At 39.2% G+C, this 21,617-nt stretch overlaps 1 protein-coding gene across 2 annotated transcripts in view; it reads left to right on the top strand.

The window, feature by feature from the left end:
* Positions 1–21,617, top strand: part of NR3C2 (nuclear receptor subfamily 3, group C, member 2) — a 210,303-nt gene that overhangs the window by 110,755 nt on the left and 77,931 nt on the right. For both annotated transcript variants that reach the window (XM_010008944.1, XM_010008945.1), the window contains exon 2: positions 3,385–3,524. In XM_010008944.1, coding sequence (XP_010007246.1) covers positions 3,385–3,524 — 140 coding nt within the window. The remainder of the gene's footprint in view (positions 1–3,384; positions 3,525–21,617) is intronic.

The following is a 21,617-nucleotide window of genomic DNA, read 5'->3' as shown; positions in this document are numbered from 1 at the left end:
TCAGAGATAATGATTCAACCATTTCCCTAGGCAGCCTATTCCAGTGTTTCATTACCCTTTCAGAGAAGTTGTTTCTTCTAATATCCAGTCTGAACCTCCCCTGGCCCAACTTAAGACTATTTCCTCTTGTCCTATTGCTTGTTCCTAGGGAGAAGAGACCAACCCCCACCTCATTGCAACCTCCTTTCAGGTAGTTGTAGAGAGTGATAGTGTCTCCCCTCAGCCTCCTTTTCTCCAGGCTAAACAATCCCAGTTCCCTCAGATGTTCCTCGTAATGCTTGTTCTCCAGACTCTTCACCAGCTTTGTTGCCCTTCTCTAGACACACTCTAGCACCTCAGTGTCCATGTCATGAAGGTCCCAAAACTGAAGACAATATTCAAGGTGCAGCCTCACTAGTTCCGAGAACTTCCCTAGTCCTGCTGGCCATGCTATTGCTATTGCAATTCAGGATGCCATTGGCCGCCAGCTGGATTGAACTCTGTTCACCACAACTCTTTGGGCTTGGCGAGCCAGACAGTTGTTTTTTTTTTATCCATTAGAGTGTACACAGGTCTAGGCCACGTGTAGCCACTTTCTCTAGGAGAATGCTGTGGAAACAGTGTCGAAGGCTTTACTAAACTGCAGATGCTGTGTGGCACCCACAGCATTTCCCTCATCCTTGTCATGGATGGATCTCCTTGTTAGAGGAGGAGATCAGGTTTGTCAAGCAGGACCTGCCTTTTATTAACCCATGCTGGCCTGATGGTTGTCCTGCACAAGCTGAATAGTGACACTCAAGATGATCTGCTTTGTAACATTCCTTGGTACCAAGGAGAGCAATTCTGGCAGCTCCCTCAATACCCTTCAATGTATCCTATCATGCCTGATAGACCAGTATATGTCTAAGTGTTGCAGCAGGTCACTAACCATCTCCTCTTGGATTTTGGGGGCTTCAGACTGCTCCCTGTCTCAGCGTGTTTTCTCTGGCTTTTTTTACCCAATATATATGTTTAAGGGAAATTTTATAGGGTAGCTTGTGTCTTTTTTAAAAAAGAACTGTCTCACCTTCTGCAAATCCTACATGACAATTTATTTTCAACTAAAAATAATACATACTTCTATATATAAAGTATAATATATATATAGAGTGTGTGTATAAATAACAAAACACACATACTGCTGCACAATACCCTGGAGACTTCCATTTCTCCATAGGAAAAGCTCTCTAGCAGAATTACCTTTTCTAGATAGTTAAATAGAAGTATGAAGTACACCAACCTTCTTCAGGGTAAAAAGACGAGGAAAATTTTTGCTGGTCTTATGAGGAATCGGAAGCATACAGCATCAAAATTAAAGAAACTTTGGTGGTCTTTCAGAATTGAAACGTATACCTTTTCAGACAAAATGATGCCATCTGCAATGAAAAAGAGGAGGGAAAAAAAAATAAAAAAGACTTTTTATGGATTTAGTTTTCCAGGCTATTAACATTTTCTCTAGAAAGCAGACACCTTTTGAAGAGGTTGTTTGTTTTTTTTAAATGAGAGGCTTAATTTTTTCATGCAGTATGAAATATGCTGTCTACTTTAGTTTTCAGTCCAGAGGATCTCTCTCCCTCATTCTCTCTCTCCTTCCCTACCTGGGTGGGAGGGGATTGAGAGCGTTGTTGTCGCTGGTTTAATTGCTGATCCTGAGTCAAACTGTGACAGGGAGAAAGTCCTGATCATTGCCTGAACAAATCCAAATGCAGAGCTGAATACCAGCTCTGTCTTGGCAAATCCTGGAGAAGGTACCTTTCCTTAGGGGTGGATTAATGTAGTGTGTGTGGCTGTGACATGAGAGCACAAAACTTAACATAGATCTGGTGAGGCTTTCTTTTGTCTCTCTATCAGATGAGCTGATGCCATCATCTAGCAATTACCAAGTAGTGTGATGTTACATAATGAAAGTATAGATAGCATCAGGACTAAAACTAGGAAATCTAACAGACTAATGAGCAGACAAGTAAGAATACTATTTGGAAAATTTTGATTAGGATCTGAACGCTGTCATTTAAAAAGACATTTAGATTTGACATTAGGGTAAAGCTGCAGGCCAGGGGAGTTGCAGTCCTTGATGTGGAGTGACATTTGTGCTGTGCCCCTGGATAAATCACTTGACCTCTGTATAACTCTTTAAAGGAAGACAGAAAATTGAGAAAGGCAAAGGATACATACTTGAAATTTCTTATGCAAGCTGTTTATCTTATGTTTGAGTCAAGACTACCTGTGAACTTCATTTCCCAAGGCCTGACTGACAAGATAGACTGTTAGCTGCAGTTTGAACTATCAGATCATTTCACCACCAGTGTAAAGTCTTTTAGGGTTGTTTTTGTAGTTGTCTGACAGAATTCAGAGAGATAACGTGTGAAGAAATGCAAAAGGTCACGTTTACCTGGGGAAGAGAGGCTGTTTGGAAGAAAAGACTCTTCCCAGCTCTCTCGAGGTGTGGGAGGCATCCAAAGCTTTCATCTCCTTCAGTATCTGGCACGTTTCTGCAAGTGTGCTGATTACGTTAGGGTGGCGTTTCCAGGGGAAGAAGGGAGAGAGGAGACTTGCTGCATCATGAAATGTAACTTGGTTTTGTAGACTGCTGTCTTCTAGAGTGGCCAGTAGAAAATACTTCCTAAATATACTTTCCAAAAGTCATGGTTAAAAAAACCAAACAACAAATAACCCCAATGGAAATTTGCCATATTTTAAGAAGGCAGTAGGTGGTTGAAGCTGTGTTTACAAGATACATCTCTCTGCAAAATTTTGGCATGGTTTTTGAATCTCTGATGCTGCTTTTCTGGTACCTGTAGTCATATGGACTTCTGCACTTGCAGAAGGCTTCAAAACTGCTTTAGGAGTAAGCTGTTAAATTACAGAAGTATTCAATATAAGCTCCAGGACCACTGCAATGGTGAGCAGGAACACAGACAGGGGAGTGCAGACTGCTTTGCTGTGCTACTTCATAAAATGATGTTATTAACGGTGTTATTTCAGGTGGTCTTAGCTGTAAAGGCTTGAAACAAACAAACAGAAAGAAAGTGTATAGCCATCGGGTCACTGCCAGAGTGGTTTGTTTGTTGTTTATTTTCAGTTTTAATCATCTGCTACCAATAAATTCCACTGCCCTTGTGATAACTTCTCACATTAACATTGATACATTACAGTTGTTTTGAAACAGACAATAAAAATATGCACTTACTAATTAAAGCAATTCATGTATTCATCCAGGTACTGCCAGAAAGAGTTGTGGTTTACTAATTTTTAAGTGCCTTGAGCAGTACACCAGTTACAAATTCTTAATTGAACTTTGCATTATGGCCAGTTTTATTTGAAATATTCATAGCTGTTTTGTTTGTGGTTTTTTTTTTCTTCCAGCTCTTCACTGAGAAGTGTATCAACTGGATCTTCAAGACCTTCCAAAGTGTGTTTGGTGTGTGGAGATGAGGCATCTGGATGTCATTATGGTGTGGTTACATGTGGCAGTTGTAAAGTTTTCTTCAAGAGAGCAGTAGAAGGTAAGGAAACAAACAAAAAAATCTTAACAAAAAGAAAACGTATGGGATTTTTTTATGGATTTGTTTTTTGGAGTTTTTTAAAAATAGAACTACAGACATACGTACGTGTTTTCTTATGTGTTTTCTGCTGTTGAAATTCTGTATTGTTAAGCTGGGAAAAAAAAAAGCTGAATGAACTTTACTCATGGCATAATTTATGCAGAATATGCAAGGGTGTTTTCCAGTGTACACCTTCTAAAAGATGCATTGCTTTTCTTCATGCCACTGCTGAATCAGGCTTTTTCTCCACCCCTCCAAGTGGATTTTTTGGTATTTTTTAATTGTGACAGGGGCAGTTGATGTAAACATAGTCTTGCTTCTCCTGTAGTGGTAGAGAAGTACCATTGTCTCATCATAAGGCTGCTCTGGCAGCATTATGTGACAGTATAATTTACTCAGGGCAGTTACCTCCCTTTTGGTGCCTGCAGGGCTTTCAGCTCAGTAGTGCATCTGCTTTCATCTCTCAGCAAAAAAAAAAGAAGTGGCTTTACAGTGTTGTAGCAGATTGGTGAGGAAGCAGGAATTAATCTTGGTGCGTTTCTTAGAGATTGTTTCCTTCATTAAGGACTAGGACTTTCACAAGGACTGTATTTTGATACTGTACTTGATAGCTTTGTCATCACAGGAGTGTTTTTCTGGTATCTCCCTATTTTTTATATAATATATGCAAAACACATAATTTATATTCATGGTAGGGTAGCTAATCTTTCCTTGACATCTCAACAGATAGAAGGTAGGATCAGAGTGCTGCAGGACCTCTGGTAGATGTTGCCTCTCCATGACTTGGGTTGTTAGGGTAAAAGAAAATGTATGACCTTTTGCATACTTTGGAAGCAAATGCTTCAAGTGATAAAACCTAAGTTGTTAATACCCAATAAACAGTAAGAGTTCATGGTATGCAAAGGACATAAACACTCTATGGTTTTTTTGAAGTTTCTGCTAACATGTAGATGTTCTTAAAACCATTGGTTGATTTTCATGAGGAAAAACCTAGAAGGAAGAAAATAGGCTGTTAATGTGGTGTCCAGCTTGTGCAATGAGAAGAGTATGGCAGTGTGTGATGTGATTGATTTCTTCTGGGACCATTAAATCTGTTACTGATGGCAATAAGGATTCAGCTCTGTTAAGCAGACCTGGAGGGCTTGTGCGTCATTGAAGTCAAGACCTCATGTAATATCTCTCTATCAATCTATTTATCTATCTATCATCAAAAGTGTCAGTTTAGTTCAAGTGACGCTATAAGGACACAGAAAACGTGGCTCCCTTCATTTTCTTTACCGTTGTCCAACAGGTTTGGTGCCGTCATTCCCTAACTATTGGCATGAGTTTTTTGTCACTTAATGTAGCACATCAACTGTAGAACCTTAGTTATTTGCACTGAGTGCTTTCCTCCCTGCCCCTCCATGCCACGTCATGGCTGGGTGTTCAGACATCCATGTCTAATTGGCATCTGAGTTACAAGGTTATTTTTGTGGTGCTGGTGAGGTTTTGCATAGACATGCACATACTGTAGGAAGAGACAGCATGTTTTGCTATCTTCTCACCTCCTTTCCTGCCTTCCAGAAAAGCTTCCTTCCCAGTCATAAGTCACTGTATATTAAGGTATTTTCTATCTACACTTACCACACCTCTCTCTTTTTAACGTCTTTTCTGACATAATCAGATTAGTATCTCTGTCCTACTTCACAGGAATTTATGAAAATTTACCAAGGAGTAAGTCCCTCTAGGAGTTAACATAGTAGCAAGACTACATATCCAAGCCTCAGAAGGAAAAGTTATTAGGAAAGGATTACTCTGTAATCAGGCATAGAAATACGTTTTTTTAATGTAATGAAAAGTTACCGGTAATTACTGCAAGTTTGTTAATTAAGAAAAAAAACAACCCAAAACCCTCAAAAAATGAAAGCCAAACCAACACTGTCTTCCCTAAAGATTGAAGATGAAAGTTTTTAACTAACTTAAAATTATTTTTTTAGAATGTTTATATTAGCATACATGCTCCTACCAGTGGTATGTGAACATTGTCTAGATTTCTGCTTGATATGCACATGACTGAGCTCTTGATAGCGTTGCTGTTATGCAAACACTGAAAATTTCTCTAGCACTTATCAATGTTTTTACATGTCAATGTTTTTACATGCATAAAAAAAAAGCATAAAAGTACATTGTAGAGTATTAGCCAGAAAAGAACATCAAAATCATAACATACATTTTGTCTTCAAACAGCTTGAAACTATTAATGTGATTAAAATGTGTGTAGGTAATTTTGTAACAACAAAAATATTTTCTAGAATCATCATATATTTTTCCGTTGGGTTTGTGACCAGCAAAACACCCCATCCTAAGGTTTCTTTTTTTAATTAAAATATTTGCAATAATTACTCTCATGTGTCATATGATCCTGAGGATGATTTTAAAAGTATGGTAGTTCAGTGCACAGTGTAAATAAAATGTTGATTGAAGCAGAACTATTTCAAATGTAGATAGATCCTGGGCATACCTGTCTCAGCTCAGCTGAGCTAAAGCTGTGTTCCCTACTGAAGTGCTTGCATCTTAGGCTTTATTACCAAGAAAACAACAATACTCCCTCTGTGAACACAGAAATTACCTTCTGGGGCATTTACAAATACAGTGACTAATTTATTTGAGTAAAAATGAATTGTTCCCTTTCTAAAAGAGTGCAGTAGAAGAATAGAGATTCCTTATTTCATTCCCTGTTTCCCTGAGATTATATATATATATATGTTTTATAAAGATGTAATAATTTTTTCTAGTTATATTTTACATACTCTATATGCTCACATGCGAACACACACATTCCTTACTTTATTCACTAAACATTCTTTAGTAGAAGTTGGCATGAACAGTTACATTTTTTCAAAAATGGCCTACGCTCCCAGATGTTGTCAAAAACAGTAGGTACAACTGGTGTTATTTTCACAGAACCAGAGAATGGCTGAGGCTGGAAGGAAATTCTCGCAGTCACCTGGTTCAACTTCCCTGCTCAAGCAGGCTCACCCAGAGCCTGTTGCCCAGGACCATGTCCAGATGGCTTTTGAGTATCTCAAAGGATGGAGACTCCACAACCTCTGTGGGCAGTGGTTGGTCACCCTCACAGTAAAAAAGTGCTGCCTGATGTTCAGACAGACCCTCCTGTGTTTCGATGTATGCCATCCTTGAACAGAGTAACTCTTATCTGTGAAGGGAAAGAAGCTTTTTGTCATTAGTTTCTAATGATTCAGTTTCATTTAAGAAGTTGCATACTGATAGTCCTTTAAAGATATGGTGGGATGGAAACTGTGGGAGAAAGAAACTGCTGTTGAGGTGGAAGGACAAGAAGTGGGGAGACAAATTGTGTCAAAAAGCATGGAAGTGAAGGGAGATTTGGAGAGAGGGAGTGCTACACACCACCCAGCTCTTAGACTGTCAGCTAGAATTGCTAACCTCATCAGCCTGGCTGTAACAGCTTTTGAGTGTTGATACCTTTGCACTCACCTGAAGTGTTATGAAGCAGAGGCACTGTAACAGAAAAGAACAGCTGCACTGAAATTTAGAAACAAAATGAGAAAGTCTACAACAACATATACACTAAAGCTTGCATTTACAATTATAAATCTGGTAATTGTATTTCCAGAGAATCTTATTTCTGGAGACTTGCAGGAAATGTCTAATGAATTAATAAGAAGGAGAGCTGTAGACCAAAAAAGTATTAAATGTTGGGGTTTTTTTGTTGAAAGTTCCAAAGTGATTTCAGATGGAATGCATTACAGTACATTATCAAAGTGCAAGATTTTGGTATCATGTAAGCATGAACTGTTTGCTGACTGACTTGATAGAACAGGAGTCTGGTATGAAGAAATGTGGTTGTGTCATTAATATATATTTGTTCTGCCTTGCAAAGACAAAAACTACTAGTGTTGATAAATGGCGTCACTGTGAAAGTTAAGACATTTGTATCTATAATACTTTTTTCACCTAGAAAAACTAAATTGCATGATTTTCTAAATTACAGGTACGACTGATCATAAAGTTGTTTAAACTTTAATTTATGTTCATTAATAGAGTAATGTGCTGAAATTACACTATATTGTGAAGGAACCTAGAACACCTGGCCAGCCTTCACTTCTCTTTTTCCACTGAACCAGCTTTCTTTAAGGAGAGTAACAGGCTTGAAGTCAGAAATCACAGGTGTTCGTGTCTATGCTGTGCATTTTTAGTCTTCATTTGTTCAAGTTCCAGACAAGTATGAGGTAATCTGTCCTAAATCAAAATTATATCACTTCTTGAGTTGCTGAAGATAATCTTTCATTCTTCCTTTGGCTTGAAGCTAAGGAAAAAAGAAGGCATTTCTTAATCTTCAAATGGTGCTAAAGACTACAGCAAAAAATACAATATTCCAGTTATTTTGCATGTTTGCTGGGACATTTTTGGCTACTTAAAGTGGAAGAATTAACAAATTGTATTGGCTATAGGGAACTTGGTCTTCATTCTAAATACAAATACGTGATGTTCAGTAAATTTTGGATTCTGCTGTTGATTTCTGTTCCAGGAAGTTTGCCTTAAAACTAGTTCTTCTATTTTAAGTGAAAAACATAGATCTCTTTTTACTTCAGAGAGAGAAACGTTGTGACAGCAACAGAATTTTCAACGGTTGCTTTTCTTTTTCACCTAAACGTTCGCTATTTGCCTATTTAAAGGAAGGGGAAATTTGGCTGAAGGAAATTGTTCCAAGTCTAACCTGGTGCCAACTTATTTAAATGACCTCCTGCATATAGTAGATGCACCTCAGCAAGCAGCCTAGTAACAAAGAAATCCTACCTCTGCTTCATGTTTGAACAGCAGGTTATTTATCCAAGAGTTCACTTCAATAGTGGAAGGGATGAAATTTCGTGTTTAGTAATCTGCAGGAACTCAACACAGCTGTAGGAACTGAGGTTGCCTCAAAGAGAGGCTTATGGAAATTAAGTACCATTCTTCAACTCCCTTTGTGCCAGGCTGCTCTGGAAACACAGAAACTTAAATCACCTGGGCCACAACATGGAGGGTATAACCTACCAGTCACCTGGGGTAACTCCCAGCCTGCCTTGCCAGGCACCAAGGCTGATCTTTTTTGCCATGATCAAAAAGGTCCAACAGCCTTCTGGAGACTTATCTTTGCATGAAGGATTGCAAGCTTTTGCCAGCCTGAAAATTCAGTGGTACATAAATGCAGTTCTTTGGCAGGCAAAGACATTGTGCAACCATTTTGTGATGGGCCAGATGCATAATAATTGGAAGTACTTCATAGTCTCTGCTTCCAGAAGGCCACCCGAGAGAAAGTGAAATGTTATGCATAACATGTTTTTTTCAGAAACAGGTAGTCTAGTGGTTTTCCCATGCACTGTAAGCAAAAGAAATTCCCAAGTCTCTACACCTCCCAGTAGAAAAAAAGAGAAACTAAAGCCTGGACTTTTCCTAGTTTTCATTCTGGCAGACAGCATTGCTCAGTGAATTGAAGTCTTTGCTCCTCCTGGTTTTCTATAGTTACTAGGAGATCAGAGTTCAGGAGGCTGGTAGGAGGAAGAAGCTAGGAAGGTTTGCACTGGGACCCCAAAAGGGAGGGGGAAAAACCCAAGCAGTTAGAAATGGAAAAAAACCCAAAGTAAATAATAGAACATTTATAACAGTTGAGTATTTAAAGCCAGGAGAGATGGAACAGGAGCAGAAGGTTTCTTTGTGGCGTTTGAAATATGTGGCCTGCATGAGAGACTCTGACTGATGCTCAAGAATAACTGCTGGATGGATGTCACATGTGGAGTGCAACGTTAGTAGGGCAAGCTTATTGTGGCAGCATTTCAGAAAGGAGGGGGTAGTTTGGGGAACCATCTAGATTATATGGTGTCCTGGTTTTAAAACAAGCAGAGGATGTGTATATCAGAGAACCACAAGTTGCCTAATGGCTGGGAAAAATATTTTTTTAAAAAAGATTTTATATCAAGGAAGCTAAAAATCCACATTCATTCCTTTCCAAAAGCTTTAATAATTTCTTCACTTCCCCAAGGCTTTCCAACAATTGTTATTTTTTTCATTGTAACTGTAATTTACTGTGTAAGCGGGTGTTGCTGTAGAGAGGGAAGGATGAGTACAAGGATGAGAATTTAAATGTGGACTGCTCTCTAGCCTGGAAAAACACTTGCATGATGCTAGTGGTCTGTGTGCAACTATTCTTCTCCAGTACTGTTTTGTTTGTCTTTTGTTCTTTGTTTTACAAATACTAATTTCTAGACTGTTTCATCCATAAAATAATCAGTAGGTAATAGCCAGCCTGCACAAGTGCAATATGTAGTAAACAGAACATAAATGCAGTGCTAAGGTTGTTTGTCTTAGGTAAGAGCCTTCCATTACCAGAAAGTCAAGTATCATGTAGGCTTTCATGTGCTTTCCTTTCTTAGAAGAGTGGGGAAATTTTGGCATTCTTATGATGTGACAGGGAATTGAATTGCATTAATTTTTTTTTCTACACATCACAGGGTAACATTCCAGTAGATCAGAGTCTTCACAGAGGTGGGATGGTCCTGTGAATACATGCTGATTCAAGGCAGCCACAAATATTTTGGCTAACAGAGGTTCAAATGTTGCAGCCATTAGTGTTTTTTTTAATACTTCAACTGCCATTTCTTTAAAAAGGAATTGATTTTTTCCCATATGCCATATAGGGAGGGTAGACAGGGTGCTTCCTGGAAAATTAATCTTTTATGTAATAGTTCCAAGATGGCTGAGCCATGTGTGTAATGTAGTTATACAAAAGTTCTCGAAATGACATGAGGAATTAAAATTTATCTTATGATGGGTAACTAAATGCTTTTAGCTTACCCAAAAAGAGTCTGACTTGGGATGTGATTGCTATCTATAGATATTTCATAGTTGAGGAATAGACAACTGAGAGGGAAGACAATTTATTTTTAATGGTACTGAATGAGGAAATAGGTCAAATTAGTTTGGCATTTTGAGAAGGCTAAAAACCATCAAAAAGAGGGACTTCAAGGGGCCTTTTCATGAAAGGAGTCAAAAGGATTTAAGTACCTACTTGAAAATCAAATGTAAGGGAAGTAACTGATGCATGATTTGCTTATCTATGATAAGCAACGGATAAGCCAGAAAGGTCTCTTGTGAATATTGTGTCCTGGTAAGGCTGGAGAGCTCATCCGGCTCCAAAGATTAAGGAAGTAGGAGTAGTAAAAGAGAAAATGAACCAACTAAAACAATTTAGGGATGTTCCACCTGTAATGAATGAGGGATGCCCAGATCTTCACTGGGACACAGGAATCCAGTTTTTTTAAATTGATGCAAACTGTTTAGATCTTTCATAAGCAGAATTCCTTTGTATTTGTACTAGCAGATTAATGTCTGTCTGCAATGAGTTCTCTCATTTTGAGTTCAGAAAGCTCAGGACAGTTGTAGAATCATAGAATGGCTTGGGTTGGAAGAGACCTTAAAGATCATCTAGTTCCAACCCCACTGCATGGGTAGGGTCACCTTCCACTAGACCAGGTTGCTTAAAGTCTCATCCAACCTGGCCTTGAACACTTCCAGGGATGAGGCATACACAACTTCCCTGGGCAACCTCTTGTAATGTCTCACCACTCTCAGGGTCAGGAATTTCTTCCTAATGTCTAGCCTAAATCTCCACTCTTCCAGTTTGAAAACATTACACAGTGTTCTATCACTACATGCCCTTGTAAAAAGTCCCTCCCCAGCTTTCATGTAGCCCCTTCAGATACTGGAAGGCTGCTATAAAGTGCTCCCAGAGCCTTCTTTTCTCCAGGTTGAACAACTCTTAATTCTCTCAGCCTGTGTTCATGTAGGGGATGTGCTCCAGCCCTCTAATCGTATTTGTGGCCCTCCACTGGACTTGCTTCAGAAGGTCCGTGTTCTCTTGTGCTGGGGACTCCAGAACTGGACACAAGTCCAGATGGGGTCTCATGAGAACACAGTAGCGGAGGAAAATCACCTCCCTTGACCTGCTGGCCACGCTTATTTTGATGCAGCCCAGGACACAGTTGGCTTTCTGGGCTGCAAGAGCACATTGCTGGCTCCTGTTGAGCTTCTCATCAGTGCACATGCCCAAGTCCTTCTCAGAGCTGTTCTTAATTGATTCTCCTCTCAGCCTGTATTTGTGCTTGCGATTGCCCTGGTCCATGTCCTTCTGAAATAACTCCATCCTGTCCATCTAAACCCCTGCAGATACCCCCAGACCCCATCAGGTGACCTCAAGCTTGGTTATGTTTGCCAGTAATGACCACAAGTGAGAGCCTGGCTACTGAGAAATCCTCTGTCATTGGAGTCTGGCTTCTTGGACAGTGTGCTGCTGGGGTTGGTTTTTAATGCCCAGTACAATATAACTGTAAATGGGTAACTAAAACATAAATGAACATTCAAATTGCCGTTTTCAATTGAACACTAATACATGTACAAGATCTTCTATATTAAACAGCATAAAACATATCAAATATCATAAACCATCCTTAGTCAGATGCGTTAGCTCCTTAAAGATATAGTACAGCTTCTTAAGAGATACTGCTTTATAAAATGCTGTTATCTACCTGCCTTGGCAGCCTGTTAAAGCAGTGTTGTAATTCTCACTTTTAATAGCAAATAGCACTTCTACAACCATCAAGGTTCAGAAAAATTTTTAAGCCGGAAAAGGCTCTTCCAGACTCAGGTGAAGTAGTTAAGAGCCAAAAAGGGATAATCCTGCAAGGTTCCTTCAGTCAATCAGTGTTAAGCGATAAAGAATTTTGCACTATTATGTCTGAAGGAAATTCTAAATAGATAAAATGTAAGAATAAATATATAAATACGTAAAGGCAGAAACAAAAGATCTTTTTGTATCTTGTAATCCCATTTTAAATAGGAGGGTGGGAAAACAGTCTCCAGACAAAAAAAAAAAAAAGTACATACAGATCTGTCTGTTATATAGTAGAGAGAACAAGGCATCTGCTAGCATATCAGATATAAATAGAGTGGGAAAAGGTAATGGCAAATCTCCCATTGCCTTAAAAGAAGCCAGGATTTCACCCTTTTTTGTAGCACAATTTTAGGTTGTTGAAAATTTGGAGCGCCTCTGTTAGGTTTAAAGTCTATACTTATACTGAGGCAGTTTTGGCAGGTTTCTGTTTTTTTTTTTTTTAAATGGTGGCCTGTGGTCAACTTTAATGAAAGCCCATAGCTCTTTCCCCTAAGGTGTCAGGGGAAGGGCTGCCAAGAGCTACTGACACTGAAATGGGGAGCTTCGTACTTGCTGCAGAACTGATGCTGTGGCTTGGGCAGCTGGGGGAGCAGCCGGTAGCTTAGCTTTCTCTGTAGTGTGTATGTCACCTTCAGTTGCATGATGTAGGTGCAGGTGAAGCCCAAAGTCTGTGTTTAGGCTCTTCGCAGAGCAGATGAGAGCATGTGCTTTGGGATTCGTGCATTTTGTGGTTCCTGTGCAGTAAAACTTTATGTGCTGCTCCTGTTCATGGGCAGTGTGGGAGATCCTTTCTTCTCTTGTTTCAGAGTTTGGAGTGGCAGGGACACCTGAGGTGGTTGTGTCCCATCCCAACCCTTTCTGCTCTCCTGTGTGGATTCTTATGTGCAATGGTGGGGTTTTGAGCTGCTTGGATTTTTTTTTCAGTTTGCTTTTTTGAATATATGTTGGGAGGGAAAAAATCAAGTTTGCAAAATCACAACTAAAAGTGAAAATAATGAATGCTAGTGGCCTGTGTGGTCTTTGTCCATCTGCACCACATGTAGTGATTTCTAATTCAGCCTTAATTACACAATCGCATACAACTTTTTCTATTAGACCTCTGCTTTGTTCATTGAACAGATTGGATAATGTTCAGTTAATGAGTAGCTATTCAATATATTGTATTCTTCTCCTTGCTTGATATATGTTCTTTGCCTTCACTGTTGATTACTATTAATCTTTTCCTCAGAAGACATAATTACTCATTTTTTACAGATTTTTTCCATGGTGCTCATCATGATTATATCTAAGTGCTTTACAAGCATTGTCTAATTTATCCTTGCAATACAAGATAAGATGAGTGGTTATTACCCCTGTTTTACAGATGAGGACTTAAGAGACAGATAAAACTTAGACATGCCCACTCATCTGGGGTTCATGCATTACGATATCTTGACCTCAGAAGGCAGGAGTGCTTGGCATTTTATAGCTTCTAGTATGTCCAAACTACCATTCCCATTGATGTTACTTGCAGTTCTGATTGCTTAAACCACTGCAAATCAAACTATAGGTGTCAGGTTGGATACTCAAGAAACAAGGAGGATAATTAGTGATTTTCTTTGCATATTATTATAAAGTAAGTTCATGGAAAAGGAGATGCAGTTCAGTTACTCAGGGCACCATTCAGCTGCTTCAGGCATTGACTTTTCCTTTCTCTCTCTAATTCACTGTAATCCTTTATCTGCTTCATTTTTGGTAGCAAGTGAAAATGGACTCAGGACAGGAGTTTTTTTCACTCAGTGGTCCTGATTCATCCTATATAACCATCCATATTATCTCCAGGATAAGGTAGAGGTCTCACTAGGTGAGACCAAGTGTGTAGATGTAAGGCATAATGTGATTAGAAACTTCTGTTAATCTGCTGTGGGGATCAGAATTCAGGTTTTCAGGTTTTGGGAAGTCAACCAGAGGAAGGCTGTCTAGGTGGAGGTCGCATGCAGCAAACATCAGTTATGGTGGTCCTTCTGGGGAAAGCTACTTGACACTACATAGCAATAAGGTACCTTAGGGTTTTAGGAACTGTACCTAAACCATTTGACTGAAGTGAATGTGTGAAGTCTGTAGTTCAGCTTCTCTAATACATACTGGTACTTAGATTACAGAGAGGAATCATTTGTTAAGGTTCCTCAAATTAATCCGTATCTTTGTTCATACGGTACATCCCAAAATGTTTAGTATTTCAGTTTAAACCTTTGCACTATATGAGTTTTCTGCACAAGTCACTGAAACACTTTATTACGATATGGTTACATTACTGTCTTTTCTGAATATCCTGCAGATGTTTCACAATGTAATTTTTCTTTTTAAAAGCAATTCTTTTCTTCCCGTTTTGTTTCAAGCCCCCTTGTGTAACACTTCATCTAATACTGGGTGTAGCATTTCTTTGAAATGGAAGATACTTCTTAATCACTTTGTGCCTTTAGGACTATCAAAGGCTGTGCTGACGTGCATCGGTTTTTGAAAAGAGCACCATTTTGTCTGGATAAACTTTGTCCAGATAGAAAGCTTTATCATACAATCACAGTATTGCTGAAGTTTGAAGAGACATCTTAGGAGATCACCTAATCCAACCTTCCTGCTTCAGAGCAGGATTGTCAGCACTGTGTCCTGGTAGGTTTTGAGTATCTCAGAGGGATACTCAGGAGAGACTCCACAGTCTCTCAGAGCAACCTGTGTGACCATCCTCACATCCTCATCCTTTCCTTAAGAGGAAAAAAAAAAATAAAAAAATTGCTCTCCTTGAAGACAAAAGTGACACATGCATCCTTCTAGTCCTTGGGAGCCTCAGGTGATGTGCCATGACCTTCAAAGATAATCGTGAGTGGTCACTCAGTGACATGAGCTAGCTTCCTCAGCTGGTGCAGCTTATGATGTCCCATTTGTTTACATGCTCTCTATGCAGATCCTCCTCCCCAGGATAAGTCTTTCTGGCTCCAGACTTTCCCTCTGCTGTTGCTTTTCAAAGCAAAAGGACTCTGCTTTAGATTTACTTGATTCTCATCTCAAGTGTCCCTGACTGAGAGGTGTGGGGTTTTTTTCTCTTTCAAATTGCTTTCACTTTACATTGATGGGCTTTGCAATATATCAGTGGAAAAGGAAATAGCTCATACAAAAGGAAATGTGTGCAGGAAAAAAACAGCCAGGAGTGATCCTTTCAGAGCCTAGTTAACTGCTAGAGGAACTCAGGCTTCTGCCTGGATCTAATGAAAATCCCCCACTGGTTGACACTGCTAGTTAATATGTGGTTGCAAATGGGAAAGGCAAAAGTTCCGTGAAGTCTGGATGATATTCTGCCTGTCAAGATTTACTCCCATGTTTCCTAATAGATTCTTTTTTTCTGATTTTTAAAAATAATAATTTTTAAAAAGGTCTATCTACAGATTTTCTTCAATGGTAAACCAGATGACCAGCAATAAGAGCAAAAAGCTGTAATGGAATTCTTTTAGGCAGTAGGTTTTTATGTTTATTGAAACTACTCAATGACTTTTGCCTGAAAAGGAGTATCTGAAGAAATTCGAAAGAACTAAATAAATGCCTTAGAAAATAAATGTGAAAAGGTTATATTTTAGAAGTTTATTCTAGAGATTTAGAACATATGCTGACTTTCAAGTCACAGGCTGAGAAAAATATGAAAAAGAAATAATCCTTTGCAATACAAAGAAAGATGCATTATTTTAAAACAGAATGTTATGTCCATAGAACAGAAAAACAGCATAACACTAGGTTAGGAGAAAATTTGGTTTCTTTGAAACTTTTGTACTCTTGCAAGAGGCCAACAAAAAGCATTGCAATTGATGTATTACTGACCATTCTGATAAACAAAATCTTTTTAATTCTCATAATGTAATGTTTCATAGCTTTTCCAGAAAAACTGTCATTGCTATCGGAATTAATGAAGTTGTATCGGATTTCTACATCTCGTTTTGTTTGCCCTTAAATCCTCTTGATTCTTGCTGAAAACTATATCCAGTATAGTGGAGCTTTCTCCATTTATTTCCTATTTGTGGCATATTTGCATTCATTTGGGCTACTACCAGGCATAAGAACTAGAGCATCGTTTTCTTATTTGTACCTACCTCTTTATTTTACTTCATCTTTAAAAATGGTTTATTGCACTTCTTTAATACAGAAGAGGACTGAACTTGGTGTTTTGTACTGACTGTTGCAAAACCCACTCTCTCATTTCTGTACATGTAACAAATAACTACTGTGACTCGAGTACTGGAAGCAGACATACGGCAAACAGTTCTTGCATTGGCAGAACAGTGATGCTTATTACAGAGCAGGGTGATGGATAATACTGCTTTCTTAGGGAGAGACTGTATGAGACTGTGTGGGAACAGATCAGAACAACCAAGCTGAAACTTTTTCTAACAGGAATAATTTAAACTACATTTTGAAGGATTACAAACCTTTTACATGTTCTGCACCAAGTACTCAGCTAAAGCTCTTCTTCATTATGCAGGGCCAACATTTTTAATTTAAAGCTGATGCCTGTGGGGAAGAAGTACGATAGTCCTGTACTTTCAAAACTTGAGCAATTATGCAAGGTTTTTATAAACATTTTAGGAATCTAACTATATTATTCCATTTAAGAAAGGCATTTTTTTTGTCTAGGGTATTTAGCTGTAGATTAATATTATTGTATGTATTTTCTCAGACGTGCTATTTTTATTTTTTTTTCTTCTAAGAGTAATTATATATTTGGAGCTAAGCATTCAATTATTTATTCATCTATTTCACCACGTGAACTTAGCAAATGGACTTGTGTTAGCCTATACACCATATCATGCATGCAAATTCCACTCTTAACAATGCTGCTTGAAATTATGTAAGTGATAGCTGCTAATTTTCTCTGATAGAACAGAATGATAATGATGGACTATTGGGAAAAAATAAGTACTTCTCAAGTTGTGTGCACTGGCATACTAAACTATTCATAAAATTAAAAAAAAAATAAAAAATGAAGACACTAACCTATTTAAAAAATAAGTGTTTTACTTGCAGTCTTTTTAGTAATGACAGAAGGATAGTATTCGTACAGTGATAGCACTATATTTGTGAATGAAACAGTCAATCAGGTTTGTTGGGGGGAGGGCAGTTTGTAATGACTGCATATGCAAGGTGCACACTGCCAGGCAGTTAAATTCTAGATACTCGAGTGTTTTATAGAGCCCTGAGGACTACAAGTGGTATTTCATATTCTCATACTTCTGCAGTGTCATCATGCACGTACTCTGTGCTGGATATAGGGCAGCAGGCAGTCTGTCAAGTACAGTAGATGTGCGTATTTTTTTAATACAGCAGCATTGCATACAGCTTTATAAAATAAGGTATTGGAAAATAGTGCAAGCACTTGGATACAGTGGTCACAGTGAGCTGCATCTTTTCTTGTTTTACTTCTATTTTGTGAAAGAATCGACTTCCATGTAAAAAGTGTAGGAAGAATACTTACCAAATATCCAATGTTAATTATTCATTTAAAAGTAGGAAGAGGAAATATGACAAGGATGAAATATTTCTTTGACTATTATTTAATAATAAAGGGTCATTTGTGGAAAGCTTAGGAAAAAAGCGAAGGGAAGGACATAAAAGCATGAGAAAAACATGTATTAGTACATGCTCAGAGAGTTCTGTTCTAAGAACAGGGTTGAACTGCGATGGTTTTTTGAACAGTTTTTGGATAAATTTGCTTACTTGAGCATCGCTTTTTCCATAGAGTTAGAAAATATTCTAGAAATGGAGAACTGAAGAATGGTGTGACTTTCAGTTCAGCTCTTCTGTTGCCATTCTCACACTACATTCCACCAAGAATGGGAGAAAGTCCTTGATACTGGCACCATTCTTTCTGTCCTTGAAGACTTCAATAATAAGTTCACAGTGCATGAACAATAAGCCAACATAAAAAAAAAAAAAGGCAGAAAATGCAATGTGTGCTTCTACAAGCAAGCACCCACTTAGATTCAGTAGGCAAAGACATATCTAAAGTATTGACATCTAATGCAGTTGGAGGTAATCCAAAATCCATATGCATGTGCATTATGTGGATTATGCAGTCTGTAATCCAAAATCAGTGTGCATGTGATTTTTTGAAGGCTTCACATAAAATTAAGACTGTCAATTAAAGAAGTGAAGAAGATCCTTAGAATTAAACTATTTACATCCAGATGTTTGGGCAAATTAAGATTTCATCTGAAATTGGAAACAAAGGTTTAGAAAGAGAAGGGTGAAGGGCCTCTGGCATCCGGAAGGGGGCACAGAGCAGATAAAAACATTTTTCCCAATCCAGATACGGAGTTAAGGTCTTAAAATAGGGTTTGCCAAGACTAATAAAAGAAGATTAAATTTAAAGTGAGAGAAGGATCCTTTTTCAGAAAAAAACCTGGTTTTCAGTCAACTTAAGGGCCACATTGCTGAGCCAGTAAAGGGGTAAAATAGCAAACCTGTCTGCAGAGGAAGGCAATTAAAAAGGGGTTTGGGGACTGGGATCTAAATAGGGTCATCTGCAGCAGCGCAACAGCTGGAGTGCCTTTTAGTAGACTACTCATCAACTTGGTGATTAAGTCAATCTGTTGCTTCCCTTTCTTACTTTAAGATGCGGACTTTTCCTCAGCTAATATGTGCAGGTATTAATATTTATTCACTGTTTGGTCAGGTTCATTATATGTATTCATTTTAATTAATCAGCCTGTGGGGGGGGCGCGCAGTCCTTTTATTTTTTGCCCTGTGGAATGTAAGCATTGTTTGCTGGGAACCTTTGACCCTCAGCAGAACCGTGGCTTCTCAGTTCTTGATTAGCTGGGTTAATTTCATTTTGCACAACTATAACTAATAGCCATTTAAAACTACCAGAAGCACATGTGGGTTTCTCCTCGTGCCTGACCGTATTTGTGAGCAGTGCGTTAATCAGCACTCTGTGTCATGCTTTATTGTTTAATGATGAGGGTTAACTGACCACTTCCTAGTAATAATGAAAAACAGAGGTCAGCAATAACTGACTGAGCAAAGAGAGGATCTCTTTCAACTTGTATGTCTACTCCTTAGTCCTCAGGCGGAGACAGATGTGTCCGCTCCACCACTTAAACATGAACACTTATCTTTAAAGTTCATCTTAATTATAGATCGATCCATGTCACATGTTTACCCAATCGAAACAATCAAAACCACTGAGCCAGTTACCTAATTAAAGTCATTGTAATCGTATATGTGGGAAGACGTTTTTCAATGTATTAAAATCTGTTTTAGGAGTTTGTAGTTAGAGACATAATGTAACATGTGGATGCAGCACTGTAGCTCCCCAGGCCAACCATTTTTATGATGGTTCAGTAATCAATGTCCCTTCCAAGCCCTATAGTTGAATTTCCATATGCAGATACAGAAAGTCCCATAGTTTTGCTTACTTGCAGATTTTGATGATACTGGGTCACAAATTCATGTTGAAGGATACTTTCAGTTGTTTTTTTTTCCTCAAGTTTGTAGTTTTGCTGCTGTTTTTCATTTATGCTGTGGGATGTCATGCAAACTGCTGTGGTGGGTGGCCTTGCTAGCCAGTGGGCACCCATACCAAGGTGGGCCAAAGCTACCAGGCTGGGCAACATGCATTGAGGAGGGCACAGCTAGTATTCACCTGCCTCCCATCAGCTAGAGAGTGTGCTTGCCTCTGCCCACCAGCCAGCAGTGTGTGGGGAGGCTGGACTGCGCAGCTTGGGTAGGAGCACAGAGCCTTCTCCTCCAGAGCTTCTCTGTCCAGTGATTAGGACCTGAAAGCTCTGTTTCTTCTTCCTACAGAGTTCTGGAGAAGTGAACAACATAAATAAAAGCCAGTATTGTCATTATTTTCCAATATTTATTTGAACTCTTAAAACTCAACTCCAGATTAGGAGGGAGATTTTGCAGGCTCCTGTACCAGCACAGCATGTTAGGCCCTTTGGAGCTGCTCTAATGTCTTCTGCTCTTTTTCTCAGGAGCATGCAGGCCGAAGGGGGAGAGACAAAAAGGGATCTGTATGGGATATCCATCCCTTATGCAGCACTTGTCTGCTTCAGTAGCACCTGACAGACCCCCATCAGGCCATGTATCTCTTTGGTAGAGTAACTTGGGGACCAAAAGTGTTTATTGGGTCTTTCTTGCTTCTATAAGTCTCAATGGATGCCACTAGCTTTTTCCCCATGCCTACAGAGATCAGCAGAAGAGGTACTAGGCCTTTTTTGAGCTCACTCCCTGTGACAGGTTCTTTAAATGAGGTCTCAGGCCATGAAAGCTTGTGGACAGAGATGGAGCTGGGTGCAGAAGAGCTGGGAGCAATAGCACCAGCCTCCAGTTGCCCTAGCAGAAGCCACTGCCTCAAATGTAGACTGGTGCCCCATCCAGGTGGTTGTCAGCCTCCTTGGACAGCAATGTGTTTTAAAAATGCTAAAAAGTGTGAAAAGTAAAGTTGTGGAACTGACTGGTCAGGCTGAGTACATTAGTAGACACAATATTTTTGGTCTTACTCTCTTTCGGCTTCAGTTACTAATCTGTAGAGATTGTTGTGCCTTCTCCTAGGAGAATTGAGTCTTAGGTTTCCTGCATTCAGCCCTTACATTACATTCTATCCCCAAGTAATTTTCTCCTCAGCTACTTCTGTTTATTTTGTTAGCACCCATCTGCATCCCCTGCCCCTTCTGCTTCTGGCCAGTGCTTATCTCTGCACCTTTTTGGTTTCTATTTTAGTCAGCAGCTTCAGCACCCTCAGATTCTCCTGACCATTTTCCCTCTTCCCCATCTTCTCCAATATCCCACTGCCAGCAACTCCTTGCTCCCAACACTGGCTTCACTCTTTGGGAACCTTTCTCCTTTCAATTCTATCTCTCCAAATTCCTGTTGTCTCTCCTTACTCCTGACAGTTTCCTTTGGTCTCACAAGCTGTGGCTTGTTCCTTTTCCTTCCAAGCTCTTCCCTCACCATGTCATAAGAGCATGATGGGGAAATTCTACATGGAGTCTCCATGCCAGAGCATTGCCTGACATGTGGTAGAGGTGGCTGGAGCACAAGTTAAGCTGAGATCCTTTACCCTAGTCCATAGCCTTTGCAGAAGGAAACTTTGAAGGTTGGCAGCCAACCTCCATCAAAACCTTTGCAAATCATATCACGTACAAATTGCAACTTTTCAGTGTTTTGTACTGTGATCCGTTATAATTTTAAGTGATAATGTATGAGATGGCAAAAGGCACATCTGTGGTATCAGAGCAATGATGCTCCAAAGGGTCTGTCTTAAAGTGTGAAGGCTCTTGAGCTTCTCAAATATG

Source organism: Chaetura pelagica, unplaced genomic scaffold (genome assembly GCF_000747805.2).
Source record: "Chaetura pelagica isolate M959 unplaced genomic scaffold, ChaPel_1.0 scaffold221, whole genome shotgun sequence".
In the NCBI taxonomy this organism is placed as follows: Eukaryota; Metazoa; Chordata; class Aves; order Apodiformes; family Apodidae; genus Chaetura; species Chaetura pelagica.
This window is presented reverse-complemented; position numbering and strand designations above follow the sequence as displayed.